The following is a 26792-nucleotide window of genomic DNA, read 5'->3' as shown; positions in this document are numbered from 1 at the left end:
ATCAAGATGGTGAAAGGTCTCGAGGGCAAGACTTAGGAGGAGTGGCTGAGGTCACTTGGTAGGTTCAGCTCGGAGAAGAGAAGGCTGAGGGGTGACCTCATTGCAGTCCACAATTTCCTCACGGAGGGGCAGTGGAAGGGCAGGTGCTGATCTCCTCTTTCTGGTGACCAGTGACAGGACACGTAGAAATGGTATGAAGCTGCATCAGAGAAGCTCAGATTGAACATTAGGAAAAGGTTCTTCACTGAAAGGGAGATCGGTCACTGGAACAAGCTCCCCAGGGAAGTAGTCACAGCACCAAGCCTGTCAGAGTTGAAGGAACGTATGGATGATGCTCTTAGTCATATGGTTTAGTTTTAGGTAGTCCTGCAAGCAGCAGGGAGTTGGACGCGATGATCCTTATGGGTCCCTTCCAACTCGGGATATTCTAAGATTCTATGACATGCCAGCACACGTAAAAATACATGTGCATATACATCCAGTTACACGGGAACCCCTGCGCAGGCACACACACACACACGTTCACCCCTGAGACTTGTCACCACATAAGTGTTCACATGTGCTTATACACACTTGCACCTATATATATATGCAAGCTCCTGTACAAACACAGATATGTGTTCGTCTGCTCACATGTATGCCCACAGACATACAAACGCACGCACACTGGCAACACACACACACTTACCTCCACACCTGCAAAAATGTGTGTGGACACAAACACATGCACAGACATAAACAGAAATGTCCTCATTCACACACACGCTGGCAGACACTCACTCTCACGTGTGCATTTGCAAATGCCCACACAAATGCAAACACAGAGGCACAAATATACCCCCAGGTGCAGACAGATGCGTATGCACATGAGGAACCCCAGCCTCTCCCCACACTCTGAGAAGCAGGACTCCACGGGCAGCTCTCGGCCCCTGTGCCCCTGAGGCAAGTCCTCGAAAGCCTACTGCTAAGAAGGCAAATGAGGCGCCAGCCACTGTTGGTGGATTTAGTGACAGCAGAGGGCTTTTGGGCTTTTGTGCATTGGCCAGAGGTAGTTCAACTGATTGTGTTCTCATTACAGGAAAGAGAGAAGGTGTATTGAGGTCCAAGCAGTGGGGTCTTTTTTTGAAATTTAACCATGTTCACATACCAATTCTGTCCATGAGAGACAAAGTCAAAGCTCAAGACCATCCCTATTGCTGCAGCTCCAGGCATTCTCCACTTTCCAAGTCAAAATGATCCCGACGTTTTGCAAGCTCCGGCCCATCCCTGGTAATTGCCGTAAGGCAGTTGTGGAGGTCTGGGACCAGTTCCAGCTTCAGCGCTGGGAGAGGTGCTGCCCTGACATGCTCACATGGCAGCAAATGTTGTGTGCGGGGGGTGAGCCCCATGGCCTACAGCTGCAAATGCTGGGGCTGGGACACCAGAGAGGAAGCTGGCCTGATGAAGTTGCCTTAAGATAAATACCATCTCTTCAAAAGACAAACTAATATTAATTAGCAGGTGGCATCAGGAGGAGATTTCAAGCTGTCTGAGCCAAGCCCTGACATCTGTCAGTTAACGTGGCTCATTCAAGCTCAGGGAGCTGCTCTGCTGAGGTGACCATCTCCTCATCTGCTTTTAGCACTGGAGCAGCCAGGAGAGCCAGAGGAGTGGTGGCAGAAGGCTGTGCCCAGCACTGCACTGGCACCAGGAGGACAAGCCTTGTGCCCGGAGAGCCTCCCAGAAAGGCTGGCATTTTCCAAGGGTCCTCACCTGGCCTGGAAGGCTCCCATTCAGGTCCCGCCAACTGGGACCTGCCTCCCATGGAAGGAGTCCCTCTCCCAGCTGTGGTCTGCAAGGGCAGCATCAGGAAGCAAGGTGCCAGCCAGACGGGTTTGTTAGAAATCTTCTCAGAAAGCGGCTGCCACATTGCTTAGGCTAAATCATCTGCTTCTGTCATTAGCCACAGGGCAGCCATAATAGATATGTACAATGTGTGTAAAAAGCACACCTATGTCAGGATTTTCCATTGTTGGATGTTGAGCGTGGCAGTGGCTGCAAGGTGCCAGACAAACGGTTTTTCCGGCTTTGACAAACATGCAGGTATGGCCTGATCTGAGCAAGCTCTTGAAATTGGTGACCTGCAGAGGTGCTGTCCAACCTAAATTATGCTATGGAAAGAGTAAAGACAGTTGGGTTAGTTGGTTTGTTAAATGCTAAAAGTAAGGAGAGGACAAATGGAGATCCTACCTGTGTTGAGGAAAGTGAGAATGGAAGGGCTATGGTCAAGTGGAAGGACCGTCTCTTTGGGTTTGAGTGTGTTTTTTTCCCCAATGAGCTTGAGATGGGAACGATTTATGAGATGGGATGGGAAGTGTGGCAGGAAACTTGATTTGTTGGTTCCTGAGACATCTTCTTTTGGACAGAGGAAGAAAGTGCCCAGTGCCTTGTTGGGCTGAGTAGGGCAGCTGGTGTCTGCAGGGTGTGGGGGTGTTGACCGTTGTGTTTCTGAGACCTGCGGGTTTGGGTATGCTGAAAGGAGCTTGGGACTAGACACCATGCAGGAGCCAGGAGAGGCCAACCCAGCCAAGGGCTTGAGGATGGAGAGAGAGAGGACACAGGCATCAGGGAAGGAGACACTCCCAACGCGTTGCAGAGGGGGATGTGTCAGAGAGGTGGGTCACCAGGTGCAGGCCTATCCCCCTTTAACCCCTCACCTTGCAAAGGCAGAAGCTGTTGACTGCAGGAGCAACATGTGCCAGTACTGGGGAAGAGAAAACCGCAGCACAGGCATTTGAGATGTGCTAAGAACAAGCATTTTCTCCTCCCCATTTCATTCTTTGTTCCCCTTGCAGAGCCATTTCCGGCAGCTCTGCTCTCTCGGGGCTTTTGGTGGGGACATGTGGGTTTTCTGAATCTCTCTCACACATGCAGGAGGATCGGTCTCAGCACACACATCAGGTATCTCGTCCTCTCTGCCTTCCTGAGGCAACCACTGGGTAAGGATTGTCTTTGACTGGAGGCATGATTCCTCTTCTTCCCAGGAGACCCACACCCCCTCAATAGGTCTCTGCGGGGAGCTGCTCTTGAATTATGGGCAAATGCACCTGCTTTCTCAAGATACTGCTACATAGAGAAAAGATGAGACCAAGAAGAAAGAGCTCCTCTCCTGACCATCATAGACCCCTTGCTTTCCTTTTCTCTTGCCATCCATCCACCTCTCTCTGCCTCTCTCTTCTGATCTCTCTGAGCCCAGTGTTTCACAGACATACCATTGCAGAAGCTCTTTTCTGTCTTGGTAGTACACCTTTCCTGACCTTGTACTTGTGTTTTGACACACAGGGTTTTTTGAAAGCTGATGCAGGGACATGAAAGCTCTCTCGTGCCACTCACGCTCTTAGGGTGTCCCAGTCTCTCTCCAGGCTGGTGCATGTCATGCAGCTTGCCCGGACTATGCATTCCTCCTGCAAGTCCTCAGTGCCTGGGCTTTCTTTTCCCTCCCTACCTTGACTTCGGAGCCTCCTGAGAGGACAGGGAATGGGGAGCAGCATGAAAGTGCTCACAGGTGTTCCCATGATCTCTCACCATGCTGGAGGTGACCTGGAGCCAGCACAGGAGGGCCAGGCACCACAGGCTCTTCCCTGGACTCTCCGGGCAGCAGGAGATTGGAAATCAAAAATGTGGGTGAAAGCACAGCTCTTCTCTGGGGGTATCCCTGTGGGAGGTAGTTGGTATTACTGTGTTGTGAGATCCACGCTGAGCTGAGGTGTGAGGCTGCCTGCTCAAAGATACCGCCTTGCTGTACCCATCCATGGGGCTAGTGCTGCAGAGAAAGGAAAAGGGAGCCCGCTCCTCTGACATTTTGCATCTCCTCTTGTTTTGCATTTCAGAGTCTTTCCCTCCACAGTCACTGACCCTCTTTTTCTTCCAGGCACCATGGGATAGACCACTGTCACCCAGCAAGAAGCACAAGTCACAGTGAAGCAGGGAGACACCTTTGAAACCACCTGCACCTACCAAACCTCCAGCTTTGATGCCTTGCTCTGGTACAAACAGAGAAAAGGACAAGCCCCACAGCATATCTCCTATCAGGCAGCAGCTGGCTACAAGCCCAGTGGCTGTCTCACCACCATGCTGAACACCACTGAGAAATACAGCCTCCTACAGCTGGAGAAAGTCGAGCTCTCTGACAGTGCCTTGTACCTCTGAGCTTTGCATGACACCCCGGTGCAGGGAGCTTCCTTGGCTGTGCAAGAGCCCAGGGGAGGGAGGGGATGGGTCTGAGCTTGGAGGAAGGGGCCCTCAGGTGTCCCTTGGCAGCGATGCTTCCCCTGTTCACCCAGGGATTTGCAAGACAAGACCCTCTTCCAGGATAGGACAGTGCCAGTGGCCTGAGAGGAAATCGAAGGGTGGTGAAAGACTCTCAGGTTCCCTTGTTTTCACCGGGGGTTATGTGGTTATTCTGCCCAATGGCTCTGGTGAGCTGGTGGGCAATGCAGGAGGTTGTGGGGGTTTGTGCAATAGTTCCCCGCTGCTGCTCTTTGCTTTCTGGATCTCCCTGCTGCACACTGCTTCCTCAGGGTTTCCTGTGGGCCTGTTTCTTTGAGCCTCTGCTCTGAGATGTGTCCCTTAGAGGCTGGAGTTCAAAGAAAGATGGAAAACCTGCCCTCTGGCAATGCTCCTTCCTGGAATTACGATTGCAATAATTTTCAAAAAAACTCAGAACCACCTTGTGGACCCTCCAGTTGCTGCATGGCCGTGTGCTGAGATCTGGAGGACCTCCTCCCCAGTGCACTCTGCCCATCCTTGGAGCCCTTCTCATGCAGTACCTCATAGGTTTCCTGCAGCCCTGCCCCATTTCTTCTGCAGTGTGACCAGGCTGTACAGCTCTATGCAAGATCTCGGTAGGGGAGTAGACCAGCAAGCAGAGGTGAGTAACAGGCTCTGTGAGGAGAAGAGCTGGCCTTAGGGAAAGCTATTTCATGATTCCAACATCAACCTGTGAGTCCCCTTAGCCTTGCACGTCTGTGTAACTGCTGGGCTGTGCAGGAAATTCTTTCGGGGTAGAGGGTGTATAGGTGGCCTGCCCTTACTACCCTTGGCCTTGCGTTCAGGCCGTGTGCCCTCATTCAGGGGACGAGTGTGAGGACAAGGATGAGAAGGCCGGATGTTGGCTTTTCCTCACACCATCTTTGCTCCTGTATCCTTGGGGGCCATCTTCTGACTGAGCTTCTTTTCCCACCACAGGGCTATCCAGAGCAGGAGGAATTCCCTTCTGCACAGGCTTGTGAGCTGCTGACCTCTCAGAGCCTCCAGCAGCACTGGGGAGCACTCTCTAAGGGAAAGCAATGGTCAGTCTCCTTGTTGCAGGAAGTGTTCTGATGCCAAGAGATTCCATGTGAGCAGAGATGCTGGAATACAGGGCCTGATACCCACTGGCTGTGGAGGAGATGAGTATATCTTCCTCAGCTCCAAGGGACAGTGATTGGAAGGGACCCATTACCCCATGTCCCACCCTCCCCTTCCTCTTCTGCTTGTGCCCGCACCTTGTCCCCCACCACCCAAGACAATGCCTTTCTTCCTTGGCATACAAGGCAATGTTGACCATGAAAAGGATTACATGAAAGCAGATGTAAGTATGAGAAAACTTTAATGACTCTGAGGTGGAAAGAAGTACACTTGTAGAGGAGGTGGCCAGAGCAGGGAGAGGACCAGCAGATGACAGAAGTCTGCTGCCATTGCCCACAGTTGAGACCCCACAGGCCTGTCCCACAGAGGGTGAGGGGCCAGCAGATGCCCCACGGCGGCTTTGCAGGTCTTATGGCCTAGAAGAACAAAAAATACCAGAAGAAATGGGAGAGAGAATAAGGCATGGAAGTTAGACTTTGGCCACATTTTCAGAGAAACCCATCAGCTCTCCTTTGGAAGGGCAGCAATGGCTGCTCAGCCTCCCTAAAATCAATGGCCAGGAGCTTTGTCTTCAATCCAGCATCAGGTTCCTAGGGGTCCTTGTCAGGGCTGTCACCAGCGCATTTAGCAGGGGGGGCACCTTCTGCCATAGTAGCGGCTGGAAATGCCAGAGAGGTCACAGCACCCAGAGTTGATGGGCACTCCATCACAGCTGAGGATGTTGCCAACAGCAGCGGAGGTGGAGGATCCCACAACGGTGTTCTGTGGGAAGGAGCTGAGGATGGGGCCAGGCAGGGTCACCACCACGGGGGAGGGCTGGATGACAACGCTGGAGTTCTGGCACTGCCTGACACAGGGCTCATTGCAGCTGTTGGCCAGTGGGGTGGGGCCACAGGGCCGGCAGGGCTGGCACCGGTCATAGCAGGACATGTCTCTGGGCTGCACGTGCAGCTGGGAGAGAGGGCAGAGAGGCAGTAGAGCACATACATATTTGAGGAACAGTCTGCCAGGAGTCTGTCACTCCACCACAAGCGTGTCAAAGGCACCTGCTGAGCCAGGAGCTAGAAACTGTGCAGTGAGGCAAAAGGGTTACCAGACACAGTACTGTGAGGATCACCCAGGCCCAACCAGGCTGCTGCCAATCTTTGCAGTGAAGGGCAACCTCAGCCAAGTGCCAAGTCCTCTTTCAAGATAATGCAAAGTGTCTCCAGGCCCAAGGAGGCTGCTGCCTATCTCTTAAGAGAACAGCTCCCTCAACCGAGTCCCAGACACTCTCTGACTCAGACCTTCACCCTTCTTCCCCTTCTGATGGAGAGCAGCACCACAGCCCCACTACAGGAGGGAGGAGTACACACCTGCATGAGCAGAAAACAATGCAGGGAAAGGGCTTCAGACTCACCTGGTTCCCAAGGAGAAGGAGGAGAGAGAAGTGGATGGGAGAGCGAGGAGTTGGGCTGGTTTTATGATGGCCCTGACCTGCCCTGGGCCCAGAGGTAGCTTCTACCGAAGTGGCATTGTCTAAGCTGCTCATGATGAACAGAAAACATCCCAGCTAATGACATGGGCTGGGTAGCTGTTTTCTCAATGCCGCCTTCTCATTTCCTGGCTTATGCTGTCCACCTTCCCTCATGGAGTCTTCTCCTGAGTGCTGGGATAGGAATGTGTCAGTGCCTGCTGCAGCCTCAGCTCAAGTGCCGAATGGGTGCAGTGCAGGCAAGTGATGTTGGCCTGGGGCGCACTGATGGGGTGGTCTGTGGCTGCATTGACAGGAATGAGCCAAACTACTCCCAACTCTGCAATCCTTGGTCGGTCTCCCAAGGACGTACCTTGTCTTTCCCTCTCATCTCACTCCAGTGGTCACCTGTAGGGTGCAGGTGGGCTGCACTGCTGGGTTTCATAGACTCTTCAAATCTTTTAAGCAGGAAACTAAGCAGCCCACCCCAAGCTATGGGTATTAAAGAGCTGTAAAATTATTTCCCCCATTATTTCAATGCTGATGAAAATCAAAGTTATGCGGGTCCTCTACCACCACCAGGATGTTATTCTGCCCTAGTGAGGCCACATCTGGAGGAGGAACTTCTTTACTTTGAGGGTGGCAGAGCACTGGAACAGGCTGCCCAGAGAGGTGGTGGAGTCTCCATCTCTGGAGACCTTCAAAACCCATCTGGATGCATTCCTGTGCAACCTGCTCTAGGTGAATCTGCTCTGATAGGGGGGTTGGACTAGATGATTTCCAGAGGTCCTTTCCAACCCTCATCATTCTGTGATTCTGTGATGACCTCCCTCGACCTGCTGACCACACCCTTCTTAATGTACCCAGGAGACCACTGGCCCTCTTGGCCACAAGGACACATTGCTGCCTCACAGTCAACTTACTGTCCACCAGGACTCCCAGGTCTCTCTCTACAGAACCACTTTCCAGCAGATCAGACCCTATCCTGTTATTCCTCCCTTGTTGTAGAACCCTACACTTGCCCTTGTTGAACTTTATTAGGTTCCTCTCCACCCAAGTCTCCAGCCGGTCTATGTCTTGCTGTATGGCACCACAGCCTTCTGCTGCAGAGCATCGGAGAAGGCCCACTCATTGAGCAGGGGGACTACAGTTCCTCTAGCCTTCCTTTTGTCACCTGTGTCCTTAGAGAAGGCCTTCTTGTTGCCTTTGACATCTGTTGCCAGAGTCAGTTCCACTCGGCCTTTGCCTTTCCTAACCTCATCCCTGCATGCTTGGACAGTGTCCCTGGAGTCCTCCCCAGTTTCCTCTGCTCACTTCCTTCTTGTGTTTTAGTTTGGCCAGGAGCTCCTTGTTCATCCATGCAGGCCTCCTGGCATGCTTTCCTGACTTTCTGCTCATTGGGATGGCCCGCTCTTGAGTTTGGAGGAAGTGGTCCAGATGTCTTAAGCCTCTGTTGCCTCCAGGGCTATACCCCACAGGAATTTTCCAAGCAGATCTTTAAAGGCACCAAAGCCTGCTGTCCTAAAGGCCCAGGTTATGAGCTTGCTATTTACCCCCTCAGTCCCCTTGGGATCATGAACTCCACCATTTCACGGTCACTGCAACCCAGGCTGCCTTTGATCTTCACATCCACAACAAGCTCTTCCTCCTTGATACCTATGAGGTCCAGCAGAACACCTGTCCTCGTGGGATCCTCTGTCACTTGGGGGATGAAGTTGTCATCCATGTACTTGAGGAAACGTGCTTATGTCCTGCTGTGCTGCTCCTCCAGCAGATATTGGGGTGGTTGAATTTTCCCATGAAGGCCAGTGAATATGAGACTGCTCCTGCCTGCCTGTAGAGGGTCTCCTCTGCTGGTTCTTTCTGATCAGGTGTCCTATAGGGGACACCCACTGCAGTATGTTCTTTATCTGTCTTCTCTTTAATGCTTACCCACAAGCTCTTGGTTGGCACATCACCCATCCTCAGGCAGGGCTCCACGCACTCCAGCTGCTCTCTCACAGAAAGAGAAAGTCCCCCTCCTCATCTTTTCAGTCTGTCTTCTGAAAGAGCCTGTATCCCTCCACTGAAACATGCCAGTCATGGGAGCCATCCCACCCTGTCTCCATGATCCCAACATGATCGTAGCCCTGCAACTGCTCACTGATCTCTAACTCCTCACATTTATTCTCTTTAAAGGCAATGAACTGTTTTGCAGTTGTAAACCCGTAGGTGGGGCAGAAGCCTTCCGCTTGGTGCCAGAAGTCACCAGCATCCATCCTCCAATTGTCCTCTGCAAATCTGCTTTTAAGAGTCTACAAGCAGTATTCAGTTTTTAAGAACCATCTTTTAAAAGCACAGGAACAGGCAATTCCATTGTGTTTCATGTCAAGCAAGCAGGGCAGAAGACCTCATGGAACTCAAGAGGAAAAAGAAATTGTAAAAACTCTGGAAGGAAGGTCAGACTTCGCAGGAAGGTTATAAAGCTGTGGTTCACATATGCAGGGAAAAGGCAGGAAAGGCCAAGGCTCAATGAGAGTTGAGAGTTGGCCCGTCTTGTGTCAGTCAACAAGAAAGGATTTTTAAGTACTTAGATAGCAAGAGGAGGTCTAAAGGAAACACTGAACAAATACCTGTTGAAGATGGTCACTTGACTGAAGTCCTGTTGAACTAATTAGATATCCTTCTATGATGAGGTCACCCACCTAGTGGATGAAGGGAAGGCGGTGGATGGAGTTTTTCTGAATTTTACTAAGGCTTTTAATAGTGTCCCTATCCTTCCGGAAAAGTTGGGAAGTCAAGTGAGAAGTTCTGGAGAGTCAGCTGTGGGATGAGCAGGAATATGGTGTGCTGGGTGAAAAACTGGCTGAAAGGCAGGGCTTGAAGGGTTGTAGTGAATGGGGCTACATCTGCCTGATGACCAGTCAGCACTGGTGCTCCTCAGGGCTCAATTCTGGGGATGGTTCTGTTCAATATTTTGATCAGTGATCTGGATGTAGGAGTTGAGTGTGCCATGAGCAATTTTGCTGATGATACCAAATTGGGAGGTGTTGACGCGTCTCTGGAGGGACAAAAGGCCTTGCAGAGGGATCTAGGTAAATCGGAGCATTGGGCAATCATTAATGGCATGAAATTTAACAAGTCCAAATGACAGATTCTGCATCTGGGATGGAGTAACACCAGACACAGGTATAAATTTGGAGAGGAGTGGCTGGAGCTGCCCTGCAGAAAGGGATCTGGGGGTGCTGGTTGTCAGCAGACTCAACAGGAGTCAGCAGTGTGCCCTGGCAGCCAGAGGGCAAACCACAGCCTGGGGTGCATTAACACAGTCCAACCAGCCGGTCAAGAGAGGGGATTATCCCACTGCATCAAGCACTGGGGCGGCCTCCCCTTGAGTACCGTGTGTAGTTCTGGGCCCCACAAGTTAAGAAGGAAGTGAAGGTGCTTGAATGCATCCAGAGGAGGACAACAAAGCCTGTGAAAAGGCTGGAAGGAATGTCCCATGAGAAGTGGCTAAGGACTTTGGTCTTGTCTAGTTTGGAGAAAAGGAGTCTGAGAGGTGACGTCATGGCTCTCTACAGCTTCCTTAGGAGGGGAAGTGGAGAGGGAAGTGCTGATGTCTTCTCCCTGGGATCCAGTGTCACGACACAGAGCAATGGTTCAAAGCTGCATCAGGAGAGGTTCAAAGTTGTCATTAAGAAACAGTTCTTCACCAAGAGAGTGGTCATACACGGGGACAGGCTTCCTAGAGAGGGGGTTGATGCCTGTCAGTAGTTAAGAGGCACTTTTGGACAATGCCCTTAATAACATGCTTTAACTTTTTTAACTTGCAACTGCTTGACGACTGACGAATGCCCACTGCTTGCTGTTTGTTATGCCTGAGAATATTCTGTGGTCTTACAGTTGCTGGCAACTGCTGCTTAAGGAAGTCCTCTGGAAAGATCCTTTTACCAAATTTGTGGAGGACATAAGGTTTGCTCTTCTGCTCATTTACAGAGCTTTAGGTAAAGCAGGGATGGACTATTTGGGGGAAAAAGAAGCACCTAGTCCATGCAAATTAGCACGAGCAACTATGGGGGCTGTAATGACCTGGGAAAGACATGAGGACTGAAACAGTCCTCTCTTTGGATGCTGAAATGAGGGACATTCTCCAGACACCAGCTTTGCTGGCCTATGAGAAAGCTTAGGTGTATACAAACGCTCTTCAAAAGTACTTCTCCCACAAGAAGGAGAGCAATCAGAAAAGGGGGACAATAACTCCTGCTTTTCCAGAGGAAAACCAGACAGAGGTGGATAAGCCCCTGGAGACTCCTGAGGACTCCAGCCCTGTTGTTCAGGAAGTGCCTGATAATATGCATCCACGGTATTGGAAGAATGCGCAAGTGCTCCTAGGTGAACTGGGGCAGCACAAGCCTGTTTCTTCTTGGGAAAACCAGGGAAGTGTTGTGTACAGAAGAGATGTCATTAAGGGGTCCCACCTGCATGATTTAGTCCAAGGTATCCTTCAGACTTGTGTCCCGTCTGAGAAGACCTGAAGACTAGGATGTGTTTAGGAAAGCCATGGCTGTGGTGAATGTCCCCTCTGGCATCATGGATCATACAACAACCGCGGTCTCTGGGAAAACTAAAAGTGACTGAAGATGGCCAAGAAGCGTCCCAGACATCTTGTAATATGAGGATGATACCTAAAACTCAGTGGCACATGCTCTAAAGTTTACTGTTGAAATAAAAATATTCATGACGCAGTGGTATCCGCAGGCCATGACGGGGAGATGCTGCAGTTGCTTCCTCTGGAAAGCACTTTCTGTAGCATTGTGATTTTCAAACGCCATGATGCTTTCAGGAAAGAGAGCACTCTTTGAGTGGGGGGTAACCACATGAGTCAAAAAACTCTGTGTGGTTCTGATGTGCCAAGAAAATTGCTAGCCAGTGCACTCCGGTCTGGTTATGAGGGTGTGTAGTCACCACCACGCTCACTGGTCCTGCGGGAACATGGGCCCTAGGGAGCCAGTTCCTCGGCTAAGCACCCAGAAATGTTTTCCTGTTGTAGGGCTCTGCTAAGAAAAAACAAGAGAGTTGCTCCATCTCAGACTGGGATCTCATCCCTGTGTTACCACTGGACTCAGCACTGACTCCTACAGAAGAGGGAGAGGTGGGGAGAGGTGTCCCCAGTCCTAACCCCGTGCAGGAATCACTCTGTCCTCTGCCCTGGTCCTGTGCTGCTGTCGGTGTGTGGCATTTGTATGAGGTCAAACTCCCACAGCACATGGGCACAGAGCCTGCAGTTGTGGGATGCCCTTGGCCTGTGTGTGGGGAGCAGCAGTGCTGCATGGAGCACAAGGTTCACTTCAGCCCCAGGGTTCTGGGAATGCTGAAGGAGGTTGGTGCCTGGGGAAAGGCACCCCAGCGTGTAGCCTGTGTTTGGGCTGGTGCGTGCCCTATGCCGTTCAGAGACAGCTCATGGATCCTGCTGAGGGTTGAATGAAATCCCACTGTCACTGCCATGTCTCCACGGAGCTGGAATATCTCCTCTCACACAGCACCTTTCTGGACTAGACTGGGGTTGTGGCACTTGTGGGGCTGCAGAGTTCCTGTGCCTCAGGAAAGCTCTGCTTGAGGAAGACAAGGCAGCACAGAGCAGTGCTGCATCTTTGGGCACCAGTCACTGTCCTAGGCCTGCCTTCAGCCAAGGGGTGCTGGGTTCACAGGGACAGGGGACTCCAGTGAGTGGCCTACTGTAGCTGATACAAATAGGAACTTGTGAACACCTCAGCCCTACATATCTGGGCAACAGATGGGCCATGCCAGATGCTGGAGAGTGATAGAATTGCATGGGGAATCTGTCCCTGCTGCTCGTGCATGGCATACTGACCATGTCCCCTAGATAAGGTGAAGGAGGGAAGAGGCAGGTGGAGTAGGCAATGTGGGCCATCCCCAAGGCTATTCACCCATTCCCAGTTCCTGCCATCCTTTGGGAACATGGTCTTCTGAGCCTCCTTGCCCAGCACAGCTCCACCCAAAGCAAGAGGAGCACTCTTCCCCAAGAGCTTGTGGGACTGCAGACTTCCCAGGCCTCCCACATGCCCACAGTTCCTCTCTGGAGGACAAGAGTTGTCATGATTCCCTTTCACACGACAGGGTCCATGGCCAAGGGGCTATTTCTGAGCAGAGCTGCAGCAAGGCAAGGACTGATGGCCGTTGGCTGTGGAGTAACCAGGAATGTCTTCTTCAGCTTCAAGAGGCAGTGCCTGAAAGAGGACTCGCTGCAGTGTGTCCCACCCTCCAATGCCTCTAGGAGTGATGAAAGGTTCCCCTGTGCCCCCACCTAATTCCTCCTGGAAAGCAATGGCTTTCTCCTTCCACAGTCAGTGTGCAGATAAAAAGACCATATAAAGGGCACAGGCAGGGTTGCAGCAGTTGTTTAATGAGTCTAAAGAATGCGAATGAGTCTAAAGAATGTGATCATTCCAAGTGGAGGCCCCCAGCGTGGGGAGCAGAAGGAGCAGACAAGAATGTGTTCCCTATTTCCTGTGGCAGAGTTCCCACAGGGCATCTGTTGACCTGCCCATCAAAGGGAGACAGGCTAGAAGGTTCCTCCAGGCTGGTTTCTGAGGTCTACACAACAAGGCTTTAAGGGAAGCACAAGACATCAAAGAAAAGATAGAAAAAGGGTGAGAGGAAGACTGGAAAGGTAAATATTGTCTGTGTTTTCAGAGACACCAGGTTGGCGTCTTCACATCTGTACTTGCAGGGAGAGTCAGAGATGGTCAGCTGCTCTTAAAAAAAATGGCATGAAGTCTGATCCTCTGTTCAGCACCATGTTCTGAGTTCCAAGGGGTCCTTACGGGGAGCCGTTGTCAGCATGTTTAGCAGGGGGGGCATCTGCTGCCACAGTAGCGGCTGGAAATGCAGGAAAGGTCACAGCAGCTAGAGTTGATGGGCACTCCATCACAGCTGAGGATGCTGCCAACAGCAGCAGAGGTGGAGGATCCCACAACGGTGTTCTGTGGGAAGGAGCTGAGGATGGGTCCAGGCAGGGTGACCACCACAGGGGAGGGCTGGATGACAACGGTGGAGTTCTGGCACTGCCTGACACAGGGCTCATTGCAGCTGTTGGCCAGTGGGGTGGGGCCACAGGGCCGGCAGGGTTGGCAGGGCTGGCACTGGTCGTAGCAGGACATGTCTTCGGTTCAGAGGTGCACCTGTGAGACAACCGAGTGAGGAAGCAAAACAACGGGATGCATGAGGAACAGCCTGTCACAGCACCATGAGAGAGAGAAAGAACATGCAGGGCTGGGAGACAGAGGCTGTGCCAAGAATGTGAGGACTTCTTGGCCTCGTTCTGACAGGGCCCAAAAAAAGCCACCAGCTCCTACACAGCTACTGCCTGGCCCCTGATTCCAGAAGGCACCTCAGCAGAATCCCAGCCTCCCTCCATGTCTAACCTCCCTGCTTCCCCCTCCCATGACAAGCAGCCCCATGAGCTGGCAGAGAACAAAGCTGGTATCAGCTGAGAGGTCAGCCGAAGTGAGACTCCCTTTTAGAGACAGTGGAAAAGAAAGTTCTTCAGACTCACCTGACTCCCAAGGAGAAGGAGGCAAGAGAAGTGGATGAGAGAGTGAGGCGCTGGGCTGGCTTTTATCATGCACCTTAACTGCCCCAGGCTGCCAGAGGCATCCCTTGCAGAGGTGATTCTTTGCTGACAAGCTCATCTTGAATGCAAAACATCCCGAGCAATGCTATGAGCTATGTTTTGGCTTCCTGGATTGCTGTCTTTCCATTTCCTGCTTTATGCCAGGCACATTCCCCAGTGGAGGCATCTTTTGCATGACAGGATGAGAGGCCCAAGCATTTCCGGTGCAATACACGTTGGCGTGGGCAGACGACTCATCTCACATTCTGGAAGAGTCCAGGAAGGGTCACTCAAGACACACTAAACAGATGCTTTGACAACACACACACACACACATACTCACACACTAATCTAGACCTCCAGGCATCTAGAGTGAAATGAGGAGACTCAAGACACCCAATGAAAGGCTGCCTACGCTGTCCAGGGCACAGGACATGGACCTGACAGAGTCATCTTCTGCAAATCCTGTTTGAAAGAGTTCATTGTAGCTGAGGGAAGACTGATGTGCACTCAGGGAGAGCCAGAGATGCAGCTGAGGAGAGTGACATACCCAGCTTGATTCCATTCACCCACACAAAAGCCCTTTCCCTGCTACCCATCTGCGCCTGAGTACCAGGGACATGGATATGGGGTTTAGCCATGGGATAGAGGTGTTTGTAGGCTCTGGTGGAAGATCCTGTGGGTTCACTTCTGACCGTATGATGAAGCAAGCCATGTGCAGGTGACCAGGTAGGCAGGCCCTGCTGTGAGCTTATGCTAGCTGAGGAGTTCAGAGGCCACCATTGGTCATTTTTAGGATCGGTGTCTCCAGAAACATGATTCATTCCATTTCCTGTGGACATCTGCTTAGGATGGGACAAGTCCCCTGTGTGAGCTGATGTCTCTCTACTGACTGTGGGAAGAGTCTGTTGGAGTGGGTCCAAAGAAAGGCTCCAAAATGATCCGAGGGTTGGAACACCTCTCCTGTGAAGAAAGGCTGAGAGAGGTGGGGTTGTTTAGCCTGGAGAGGAGGAGGCTCTGGGCAGACCTTCTTGTGGTTTTGCAATTTTTGAAGATGGCTTATAAGAAAGAAGGAGAAAGATGTTTTACCAGAGCCTGTAGTGAAAGGCCAAGGGTCAATAGCTTAAAACTGAAAGAGGGTAGATTTAGATTGGACATAAGGAAGAAATTATTCTATGATGAGGGTGGTGAGAAACTATAAAAGATTGACCGGAGACGTTATGAAAGCCCCATCATTGGAGGTGTTCAAGGTGAGGTTTGGTGAAGGCTCTGAGCAATGTGATCTAGTGAGAGATGCCACTGGCCATGACAAGGGATATTGAACTAGATGGTCTTTCAAGGTGCCTTCCCATGGGTGCAAATGCATACATGAGCAGAGCAAGAGGAACATGTACGTGAGCATGAACCTGCATACACACCGCTGAGAACTAGGGCACCCAATGCCAGCTCACAGCCTCTTGGGATGACTTTAGGCAAATCCTTCAGACCCCACAGTCAAGGCAATGAATCAGGCACCATCAGCTTTAGTGAGTTCAAGAGCTTGACGCTGGTTCAGTCAATTCTTTTCTCACTAGAAAAGAGAGAGAAAGCACAGTGGAGTCGAAGCTGCCATGACCTTTCCAGATATTGAGCTTCTCCATGTCCCAACTCTGTGCGTCAGGCATAACAAAAAATCTAGAGAACATCCATATTGCTGCAGCTACAAAGAATCTCCACATTACATTGGAAAAAAACTCCTCCAGCCTTAGATGATCCCGGGTGTCCTAAGTGATCTCTTTAAGGGCGATGTTGGGGTGTGGGACTTGCCCCAGCACTGTAAAGGGTACAGTGCCTCAGTGGTGAGCCTGGGACAAGCCCGACTCCCCACAGGCTGCAAAAACCGAGGCTGGAGCACCAGAAGTGACATGGACTGATCCCACTAATAAAGTCACTCAGCATCTTCAAAGCATTCCTTAAAATGCTATTTACTAGCGCTAAGACTAGAAAGAGAGGACCGTGTGGATAACCTTAAATCCCGCCAGAGACTGGGAACTCCAAGCTGGGAACTCCAACAACACTTGCTGTTCTGTCCAGTGACCATTTGGAGGTCACTTCCCATGATGGTGAAGACACACGGGCCCTAGCAACAGACCACAGCAGTGAAATGGGAAGCATAGGTTGAGGCAGCTCTGGGCCTGCCTTCTGCACAGCAGTCACAGGATGGTTCTCGCTCTGCACCTGTAGGAAGTGAGTATGAAGATGAAGCAGTGGAGGGTCTCATCACCAATACTGAAGGTAATCACGGCCATGTGATTAATCATGGCCAATCACGGCCAGCACAAGCCATGTCCAGGGCAGCTTGTGAATCAGCTAAGAAGTGGAGGATGTGCTTGGGCCTGCAGGAAGCCAAATGGGAGGTATTACATGCAGAGAAGGAGACAGGGAACTGGCCAGCCATGTGCCTGCCGCCAGCCAGATGCACACAGCCTTATGCACGATGGCCTCATAGAGCAGTGGGTTGCAGAGAGTCAAGCAGTGGCCGTAGGACATGAGATCGTAGAGGAAGCATTGAGCGCTTCTCAGGAGCCAGAAGTATAGCTGGGCCATGCAGCTGTGGAAGGAGATGTGTATGTCCCCTGGCCTGAGAAGTCATCCAGCACCTTTGGAAGGAAGGCACCAGAGAAGAGAGACTGCAACTTTTGGTCTTCAGTCATTCTGAGCTACACTTCATCCACCATAATTCCCTCTCAGTGGAGGACATGGGTGGGAGGATTACCATCCTTGCACTTGTACAGTTTTGCCAAGAAAACCTAGATTTTCATGGTGGGAAATAAGATATGAGACTGTAGTGGCGGCCAAGAGGTAGTTCCACGGATCATAAGGGATGAGACGTACAGGCTAAAAAGTGTCCTGCTCCCAAGAAAGGCAGCCAATTCCTGAGTGCACATTCTTTAGGGGGACCAATGAAGCAGTCAAGAGCTCTGCACCTGCCTTCAGCATTCATGGGAAGTGCTCCCAGTACCCTCATCCTTGCTGATCTTCCCGTTCTCCTGCACGGTCTCTATCACAGCAATTTGATCTCCTTCAGAAATCAACTGTCCCCACTTCTATGCTAACCACTCTCAGCTCCCACATGCTTAGCTCCAGTTTCGAGCCTTGATACATTCAGCGGCATAGATAACTACCCTGCTGATGCCTCCAGGCCATGGCCCCTAAATTACGTGGTGGAGGGGAGAGGTCATGCCAAAGGCTGTTCCCTGCATGACCACTCCTGCTATTCTGCCAGCAAATCATCTTCCAGAGCCCCACACCCTTCACCCCACCACCCCAGAGCAGCTCCGTCCATAGCAAGAGGAATGCCCTTCCTCAAGAGCTCATGGGGCCGCTGAGTCCTCAGGGCCTCCTGCCTTCTGGGCATTTGTGGGCAGAGATACCAGCAGGGCAAGGCCTGATGCTCACTGGCAGCAGAGCAGCCACAGATGTCTTCCTCAGCTCCAAGGGATGGTTCCCAAAAGAGGAGCCAATGTAGGGTGTTTGAACCGCTCATTTGTCTGTGACTGGAGCAGGGTTTCCTTGTGCTCTCAACCCCTTCCACCCCTTGTGCTTTGTCAGGACGGGATGTGTCCACAGAGGGAAGGACCACATGGAGGTCAAGCTTGAATGCAAGAGAAATTTAATGAGTCAAAAGCAGGAAAGAAAGTCATTCCAAGTGGGGGGTGCCAGTTCATGGAGCCCCAGGGGCATCTGTGAATCTGCGGTCCTCGGCTGTGGAGAAGTTCCTGCATCATGTCTCTCTACCCGCCCCACAGAGGATGAGGAAGACAGATGGTTCCCACCAGATTGGTCTTGGGGGAACCTTGCTGCTAAGGGGATGTGAAGCAAACAAGGAAAAGGGAGAAAAAGGCAAAGTCATTCAGCTATGCTGAAAGCAGCATTGAAAACATCAATCCTTTGCCCAGCACCATGTTGTGATTCCTCAGGGTGTCTCCTTGGGGTTTCCCCACAGTCTTTAGCAGGGGAGGCATCTTCTGCCATAGTAGCAGCTGGAAATGCCAGAGAGGTCACAGCACCCAGAGTTGATGGGCACTCCGTCACAGCTGAGGATGCTGCCAACAGCAGCGGAGGTGGAGGATCCCACAACGGTGTTCTGTGGGAAGGAGCTGAGGATGGGGCCAGGCAGGGTCACCACCACAGCAGGAGGCTCAATGACGACGGTGGAGTTCTGGCACTGCCTGATGCAGGGCTCATTGCAGCTGTTGGCCAGTGGGGTGGGGCCGCAGGGCCGGCAGGGCTGGCACTGGTCGTAGCAGGACATGTCTCAAGGGTGGAGGTGCACCTGGGAGAGAAGCAGGGAGGAAAGAGAGCACAAGGGTGGGTGAGGAGCAGCCTGGTTACCCCGTCAGAAAGGAGCCAAGGCCACTTCTGAGTGGGGAGCTGGTAGCTCGGCCAGGAGCCACATGGTATATATTGCACTACAAAGAGCAGCCTGGCCCAGGGAAGGCCTTTCATTGGGTATAAATCAAAAGATCCTTCTGCCACATCCCAGCCTCTTGCTAAGCAGACCTTCTCCACTCTTCCCTCTATCATGACAAGAAGTTACAAAGCCCAGGACAGGACATAGCCAATATCAGCTGAGATGTCCATCAAGGAAAGATCTCATTCTGGAAGAGGTAAAGAGGCTCCAGACTCACCTGGTTCCCAAGGAGAAGGAGGCCAGAGAAGTGGAGGAGAGAGCAGGGACTTGGGCTGGCTTTTATACCTGCCCTTCATTGCCGCAGCACCAGAGGCACCCTTTGCAGAGGTAACAATTTTTGCACACAGTCATCTTGAATGAAAACCGTCACAGCTAATAATATGGGCTGTGCTTTGGTTTCCTGCACTGTTGCCTTTTCATTTCCAGAGCTGTGCCGTGCCCATTCCCAAATGAAAGCTTCTTGTTAGTGCTGGAAGGAAAGACTCCAGGATTTCCAGGGCAGGAATGCAGCAGTGCAAGGCAGAAGAGTCAGCTCAAGTGCTGGAGTGGTCCAGGGCAGGAAAGACACCTCAGCTTGGGTCACTCCGGTGGGGATGTTTGAAGTGTTTTTCTCAGGAAGACAATTCAGCCATCCTCAGCTGGATGCGAATGGGCTCCCATGCATGAGGACTCTTTCCCCCCCTTCTCTACTCCCTCCAGTGGTCACTTGTTGTTGCCTCCCCAGGTATGTGCATTGTGTTGCTAGGTTTTGAACCTGTCCTGACTACCACTGACCTCAGCAAAAAATTCTGGCTGCTTTGGAATGGTGCCCACTCCCTGGAGTCTGTGAGTACACAAACAATGGCATGGGCATGTCTGGGGCCTTGTGCTTCCGCACAGAGTTCTAACTCTGTAACAACCCCATCTGTCCTTGGCAGACTCCACGCTTGCTTGCGTCCCTACTTGTCTTCTTGTCTTATGTGCACTTGTGTGCAGCCATGTTTGTGTGGATGAGTGTGGGAGCACAAATTTGTGGATGACTTGATGCTGTTGTGCATTAACGTGTGTGTGTGTGTATCCTTGTGCATTCCTCATCACAAGGGAATGTGCTGCTCATGGTGGGGACAGTCACATGAGTGCCAAAGTGCAGCAGGTTCCCAGGGTCAGAAGGAGCCTTACTGCAGTGGAGTGGTGATGGCACCAGCCTGCTGAAGATGCGTCCAGGGAAGAGACACTGAAATGCAGCCCCTGCCTCCTGATGCCTCCTTGTCCTGCCCCTGCAGAGCTCACGTTCCACTCCTGCCCATTTCAGGCCCCAACAAGGTTGGTTTCACTCCAACCTTGATCCTTAGTTGAATTCAATGTGACAATACTGAGAGTGCCTCAGCATGGCTGGCAGTCCCCACTCCTTGCCATTCCAGGCCGGGACACAGCTGCTCTCCCCAGTGCTAGAGAGTTCAAAGGATGGGGACTGCATTCTGGGCAAAGTGAAAGGCTGAGGAATTCTGCCCACCATGTGCTGGCCATCCCTGAGTGGATCTGCTTCCAAAACACTGTGTACTGTGTCTGGGATGGGACACAGCCCTCCCTCATGCCCAAGCCAATGCCAAAAGTACTTGTGCTCTTCACAGGCCTAGTGCTGTGCCAGGCAGGGGCCGAGACCTTTTCCCAAACAGGTCCTGAATGAAAGAAACACAGAGTCTGATATCACTGCACTGTGAGCAGAAGAACAGACTCTGTGGATTTCATAGGAGAAGCCAAAGAACTGATGACAGCTTTGATGTTCATGCTCAGAATGTTCATGTCCCCTACTGGAATCTCAGACTGAGCACCCAGCAACTGTCCTTGGGAGGGAAGGGACATTGGATCCAAGGCCACACTCCCCCAAAGCCCACTGCTGTCCTGCAGGGCTGTCCAGAGACACCCTCATTCAAACAAGGGCTATGCACAGTACAGAAAGTTCCTGAGCCCATATCCCTGCCTGAAGGTTTGGCTGCCCTGGGCTAGACGAGGTGACAGTGAGGTGGATCGAGAGCTGGCTGAGTGACAGAACCCAGAGGGTTGTGATCAGCGGCACAGAGTCCAGTTGGAGGCCTGTAACGAGTGGTGTCCCTCAGGGGTCAATACTTGGACCAATTTTGTTCAATATATTCATTAATGACCTAGATGAGGGGACAGAGTGTATCCTCAGCAAGTTTGCTGATGATACCAAGCTGGGAGGGGTGGCCGACACTCCGGAGGGCCGTGCTGCCATCCAGCGTGACCTGGACAGGCTGGAGAGCTGGGCAGAGAAGAACCTAATGAGGTTCAACAAAAGCAAGTGTAGGGTCCTGCACCTGGGAAGGAAGAATGCCAAACACCAGTATAGGTTAGGGGCGGACATGCTGGGAAGCAGCTCTGAGGAGAAGGACCTGGGGGTCCTGGTAGACAGCAAATTATCCATGAGCCAGCAGTGTGCCCTTGTCGCCAAGAAGGCCAATGGCATCCTGGGCTGCATAGGGAAGAGTGTGGCCAGTAGGTCGAGGGAGGTCATTCTCCCCCTCTACTCTGCACTGGTGAGGCCACAACTGGAGTACTGTGTCCAGTTCTGGGCTCCCCAGTTCAAGAGGGACAGGGAACTACTGGAGCGAGTCCAGCGAAGGGCAACCAAGATGATTGTGGGACTGGAGCACCTCCCTTATGAGGAAAGGCTGAAAGAGCTGGGACTCTTTAGCCTGGAGAAGAGAAGGTTGAGGGGGGACCTGATTAATGTTTACAAGTACCTAAAGGGTGGGTTTAAGGAGGACGGAGCCAGACTCTTTTCAATGGTTCCCAGCGACAGGACAAGGGGCAATGGGCACAAGCTAGAACATAGGAAGTTCCGTTCAAATACACGGAAAAACTTCTTTACAGTGAGGGTGACAGAGCACTGGAACAGGCTGCCCAGGCAGGTGGTGGAGTCCCCTTCTCTGGAGATTTTCAAGACCTGCCTGGATGCAGCCCTGAGGGATGTGCTTTAGGCAATCCTGCTCTAGCAGGGGAGTTGGACTAGATGATCTCTAGAGGTCCCTTCCAACTCTGAAGATTCCGTGATTCCGTGATTCCGTGACTCACATCCAGCTTGGAGATAAGGCAGCTGAGGGATCCTCCACTTCCCTGTAGTGACCCCATAGAGATGAGTGCCAGGGAGCTCTTCCGGGAGAGCTCATCCAGGGCTGGTTTCCCTCTCCATGGAGGTGCTTCCGAGCTGAGGAGCTGATGGCCAAGCTCATTGCTTTCTCAGGAGGTAACAGTCACTGTGGAGAAGGGAAGGGCAGGGCAGGAGTGTACGTAGAGTTTAGCAAGACCTTTGACAGCCTCTCTCCTACTTCCTTCAGAGCCAAATTGGGGATAAATGGGTTGGAGCATGATAAGGTGAGAAGAAAATTGACTGGAGTGTTATGCAGAAAGAATTGTGAGCAGTGGTGCAAAGCCCAGCTGGCAGTCAGGTACTAATGGGGTCTCTCAGGGATCAGCAGTAGGACCAACACTGTTTCTTGATTTCCTGAGCAACATGAGAGGTTGGAAGGAGGGCACTCCCACCAAGGCTTTGGGAAACACCAACAAGGGGGAAACAGGCACTACACTGAGCTGTGTATAGGTAAAGTGTTCTGAACAGATCGAGGAACCACTTGCTCAGAGGAGACGGAGAAGATAGGCCTTGCCTCTGGAAGTGCCTAATGACAGGAGTAGAGGCAATGGACATCAGCTGGAACATGGGGAATTCTCATGAAGCAGTAGTCTAAAAGAAATAGTGAGTCAAGGAAGGGGTTTCCCAGGGAGGCTGTGCAATCTCCATCCTGGGAGGTGTTCAAGGCTGGGCTGAATGTGGCTTTGGGCAATCTGAGTTGTTCTGAGCAAAGGCTGATGCAAATGACCTCTGGAGATCCATTCTCACACACATTCTGACACTGGGATTCTCCACCACCCCTGCCCTCCCTGACCCCTGCCCGCCCATGGGCACATTTGTCCTCACATTCCCTCTGGCCCAACACAACTTCTAGGTGTTGTGCTGGGGCTGCAGAGCAGCAGCTGAAGGGAGGCTCTCAGCCTCCTCACTCCCAGCCTCAGGAAACGAGTGGCTGCTGGTTCCAGCCCCTGGGCTCGTAGAGAGCTCTGGGAAGCTGGTCCATGTGCTGGGCCAAGGCCCCGCTGCTGTGCCAGGCTGCAACTGGCACTGTGCAGGCTTCTTCTTTCTGGAGGATGGGGAGAGTCCATTTCCCAGTTGGGCAAAGTGCTGCCTGCACCGGGGACAGCCCCTGAGCACTCTGAGCCCATGAGGAGCCCTCCAGCATCGCTGGCGCAGATCTGAGCTCCGGGGCGGAGCTGGCGTTACCGTAGGTGTCAGCAGTGAGAAGAGTGGGGAAGGGAAGGGAAGGGAAGGGAAGGGAAGGGAAGGGAAGGGAAGAGGAGGAGAGGAGAGGAGAGGAGAGGAGAGGAGAGGAGAGGAGAGGAGAGGAGAGGAGAGGAGAGGAGAGGAGAGGAGAGGAGAGGAGAGGAGCGGGGGGCAGCATGGCGCCGGGCTGGTGGGGCTGGCCACGCTGCTGCTGGGTGCCTGGGGCTGGCGGTGGTGGATGGGGCCGGGGCTGTGCCCCGCGTGTTCCCCGGGGAGCTCAGCGTCAACTCTTCCCTCTCCTCCTTCAGCCTCTCTTTCCCGCTCCTGGCTCTCTGCCATGTTTTGTGCCCCTTCCCAACCCTCCGAGTCCCCTCTTCTCCCTCTTTCTTCACCACCTCTATCAGTACGAGCCTCCTGGCACGTATGCCTAATTTTCATGTACCCTTTCCTTCCCCTGTGCATTCTGCAGTTCTTACTGCTCTCAATATAGCCCTCTCTCCTTACCTGTAACAACCTCTGCTCCCTCTCTGCCCTTTGTCCATCCACCCACCCATATTCTGATCCATCTCTCCATGTGTCTACCATCTCTAACCCCTCTTCCTAGTGCCTGAGACCCCTCTCCCATCTTTCCCTCTGCTTCCTTCATATCCATAACTACAAATTGACTTTTCTGCACTGTGTCATTATTCCATATATCCTCTGATCCCCCTGTGCTTTCAGCATTTATTCTTCTCAATTCAACCCTTCATCCTTCACTGTAACACATTCAACTCTCCTGTCTCCTCTTCTTCTCCCCACCCATGCATCCACCCATCCATGCCTCCACCTGGCTTTCATTCGATCTCTGTATGCATCTATTACAGAGTCCCTTGCGGACTTGTCCCATTGCTCCACAAACCCACACAAGGATCACTCTCGATAACCACATGGTCCCCATTTGTTCCAGTCCAGCTCTATCCACATGCCACTCTTTCTGACGATTTCTCTGGCATAAGAGCCATCAGACCTGGGTGCTCTTTAGTGATCTTTGGCCTTTTCCTATCCTTTCTCTGTAGTGGCTGTGGGCAGAGCGCAGGTGCAGCAGGAGCCGTCGGCAGAGACCAGCAAGGGCACCGCCATCAGCATCAACTGCTCACACCCCAACATTAAGGGAAACATGAACGTTCAGTGGTATCATCAGCTTCAAGACCAGGCACTGTGTCACATTGTGACAAGTGTCACTGGAGATAAACCAGTGTGGGACCCACCGGAGCGGCTGTGAGTATCGGCAGACCACTGCTCCAGCACTCTGTGGCTCGCCTGGCCCCGGCGCGGGGACGCGGCCGTGTATTACTGCTTCCTGGGAGACACGGGGAGAGGAGCCGGGGCTGCGGCCGGGCAGAAAATGGCGCAGGCGGGGCTGGGCATGTGTGTCGGGGCCGCGGGGACAGCCCCGGGCGGGCTCGCCACAGGGCGCTGCCGCTCCCGGCCAGGAGCAGCGCCTTTCTGCTCCGCACAGGGCGGTGGGCGGCAGGGATCCTCCTGCCCACGGGAGGCCGCACAGCCCTCACTCCTGCCGCACGGACTGCCCACTGCTGACATGGAACATACAGGGCCTCTTCTCGGCCTTTTGACTTTCCCCATGAGGATGCCGAGGGAATCCTGAGCAGGTGCTTTCCTCTACTCTGCAACCATAGGGACTCCAGAGCAGAGTTACCAATGCCAAATGGTCCTTAGAAAAGAACAACCAGAAAGGGTTTCACAGTTCATTTTCCTGTAAAAGCTCAGATATACAATGGAAAACTGAGTCCGCCAGCTACAGAATTTCACACTCCTGCCCAAATGTTCCTGCTAGCGTTACACAGTCATTGCATGGGGTCAAGAGTTGAAGCTCCCCAGCAGCAGGAGAAGGGCATGTCGAGGTCAGAGGCACCTTCAAACACTCCCCACAGGGGCTCAGTGGTGAGACCACAAGCTTCTTTGACAGGATTCCACACATTTGCAGTTGGTGCCCAGGAGACAGGGCAAACTGCTTGGCCTGGAGACACTGAGCACAGCCTCAAGGCATGCCAGGTTCCTCCTTGAGGAATGAGTCAGAAAGGGATTTGCTGAGTTGCCCTCAGGGGCTGGAGGTCTGAGGGGAATGAGAGCTGGCAGGAGGCCTCTGGCCTCCGGCCAGTCCCCGGGGAACTCTGTGTGGCTCGAGCAGCTGACAGAGGTGGTCAAACCCATGGGCAGAGGCTTCTGAGTCACACAGGGAAGGATCAGCCCTGCTCTCTGTCCCAACTGGACTTGATAACTGTGTTTCCAGGGATCTCCTGGCAGGTGACAAACAAGGCAGAGCAACAGGCATTGCCAGGCCAGCACATGCATCTGATACATGGTCACATGGGATTGGCCCCTCTTATTGCTGTCTCTGTCTTCCCGTGCTTGCTCCTGGCCAAATTGCCTTGATCCTTCCCTTTCCCTGTCTCTGCTGCTTCTCCAAAACATCCCATGTCTTCCACAAGCTAGAAAAAAACTTTTCCACTTCACAGAATCATAGAATGTGTTGGGTTGGAAGGGATCTTTGAAGGCCATCTAGTCCAACCCCCCTGCAGGAAGCGGGGACATCTTCAACTAGATCAGGTTGCTCAGAGCCTCATCAAGCCTGGCCTTGAATGTCTCCAGGGATGGGGCCTCCACCACTGCTCTGGGCAACCAGTTCCAGTGTCTCACCACCCTCATTGTAAAGAACTTCTTCCTAATGTCAAATCTAAACCTACCCTGCTCTAGCTTAAAACCATTGCCCTTTGTCCTATTGCTACATGCCCTTGCAAAGAGTCTCTCCCCAGCTTTCTTGTAGGCCCCCTTCAGGTACTGGAAGGCCACTCTAAGGTCTCCCCGGAGCCTTCTCTTCTCCAGGCTGAAAAACCCCAAATCTCTCAGCCTGTCTTCATAGGAGACGTGCTCCAGCCATCGGATCATCTTTGTGTCCCTCCTCTGGATCCGCTCCCACAGGTCCATGTCCTTCTTGTGCTGAGGGTTCCAGAGCTGGAAGTGGAATCCCATAAGGTGTTTGATCCCCCTGAAGGTGGAAACATCCCTGAGTTTATAAGATGATCCTCTCTTCTCACCCTTCTGGAGGGTGTCGTCTTCAGGCAAAGGGGCAGACCGTTATACCTGAAGGGATGGGCAGTAGATGTCTGTGAAGCAGAGGGCTGTGCTGGATGTCCTCCAGCCAGAGAGAGGTGTTTCGTCTGACTCTGGGTGGGATGGTTACAGCAGGTGCTGTTCCCAGAGACATTTCCCTTGAAGGGCTTCATCCATGACCTAGGGAGAAGGGAGAGAATACTCCTGTGGCAAAAGAGACACAGGTACTGTTCCTGGGTGTGTCTTGTCTGTTCCTGGTTCTACCTCTTTTCAGACACTACGGAGGAACAGGGACCACATGAGTGGCTACAAATGGGTCTTTCTTCAGGTGGTTGCAGGCCCCTGTCTCCGGCTGGGCACTGCATGGCAGGAGCAGGTCACCATGGACACTGCTCCCATGCTGGGGCTGGTTGGGCTGGTTGTGACCTCCAGGAGGAGCAAA

The 26792-nt window shown here is 52.5% G+C and overlaps 1 protein-coding gene across 1 annotated transcript; it reads right to left on the bottom strand.

Annotated features, from left to right (window-relative positions):
• Nucleotides 1-6012: 6012 nt before the first annotated feature.
• LOC128919482 (feather keratin Cos2-3-like) lies at nucleotides 6013-14465 on the bottom strand. The gene is made up of 2 exons (XM_054224788.1): nucleotides 14397-14465; nucleotides 6013-6339 (listed from the first exon to the last, which is right to left on the bottom strand). Exons 1-2 carry the CDS (start codon nucleotides 14463-14465, stop codon nucleotides 6013-6015), a joined length of 396 nt encoding a protein of 131 aa, XP_054080763.1.
• Nucleotides 14466-26792: the final 12327 nt, after the last annotated feature.

Source organism: Rissa tridactyla, chromosome 19 (assembly GCF_028500815.1).
Source record: "Rissa tridactyla isolate bRisTri1 chromosome 19, bRisTri1.patW.cur.20221130, whole genome shotgun sequence".
Classification (NCBI taxonomy): Eukaryota; Metazoa; Chordata; class Aves; order Charadriiformes; family Laridae; genus Rissa; species Rissa tridactyla.
This window is presented reverse-complemented; position numbering and strand designations above follow the sequence as displayed.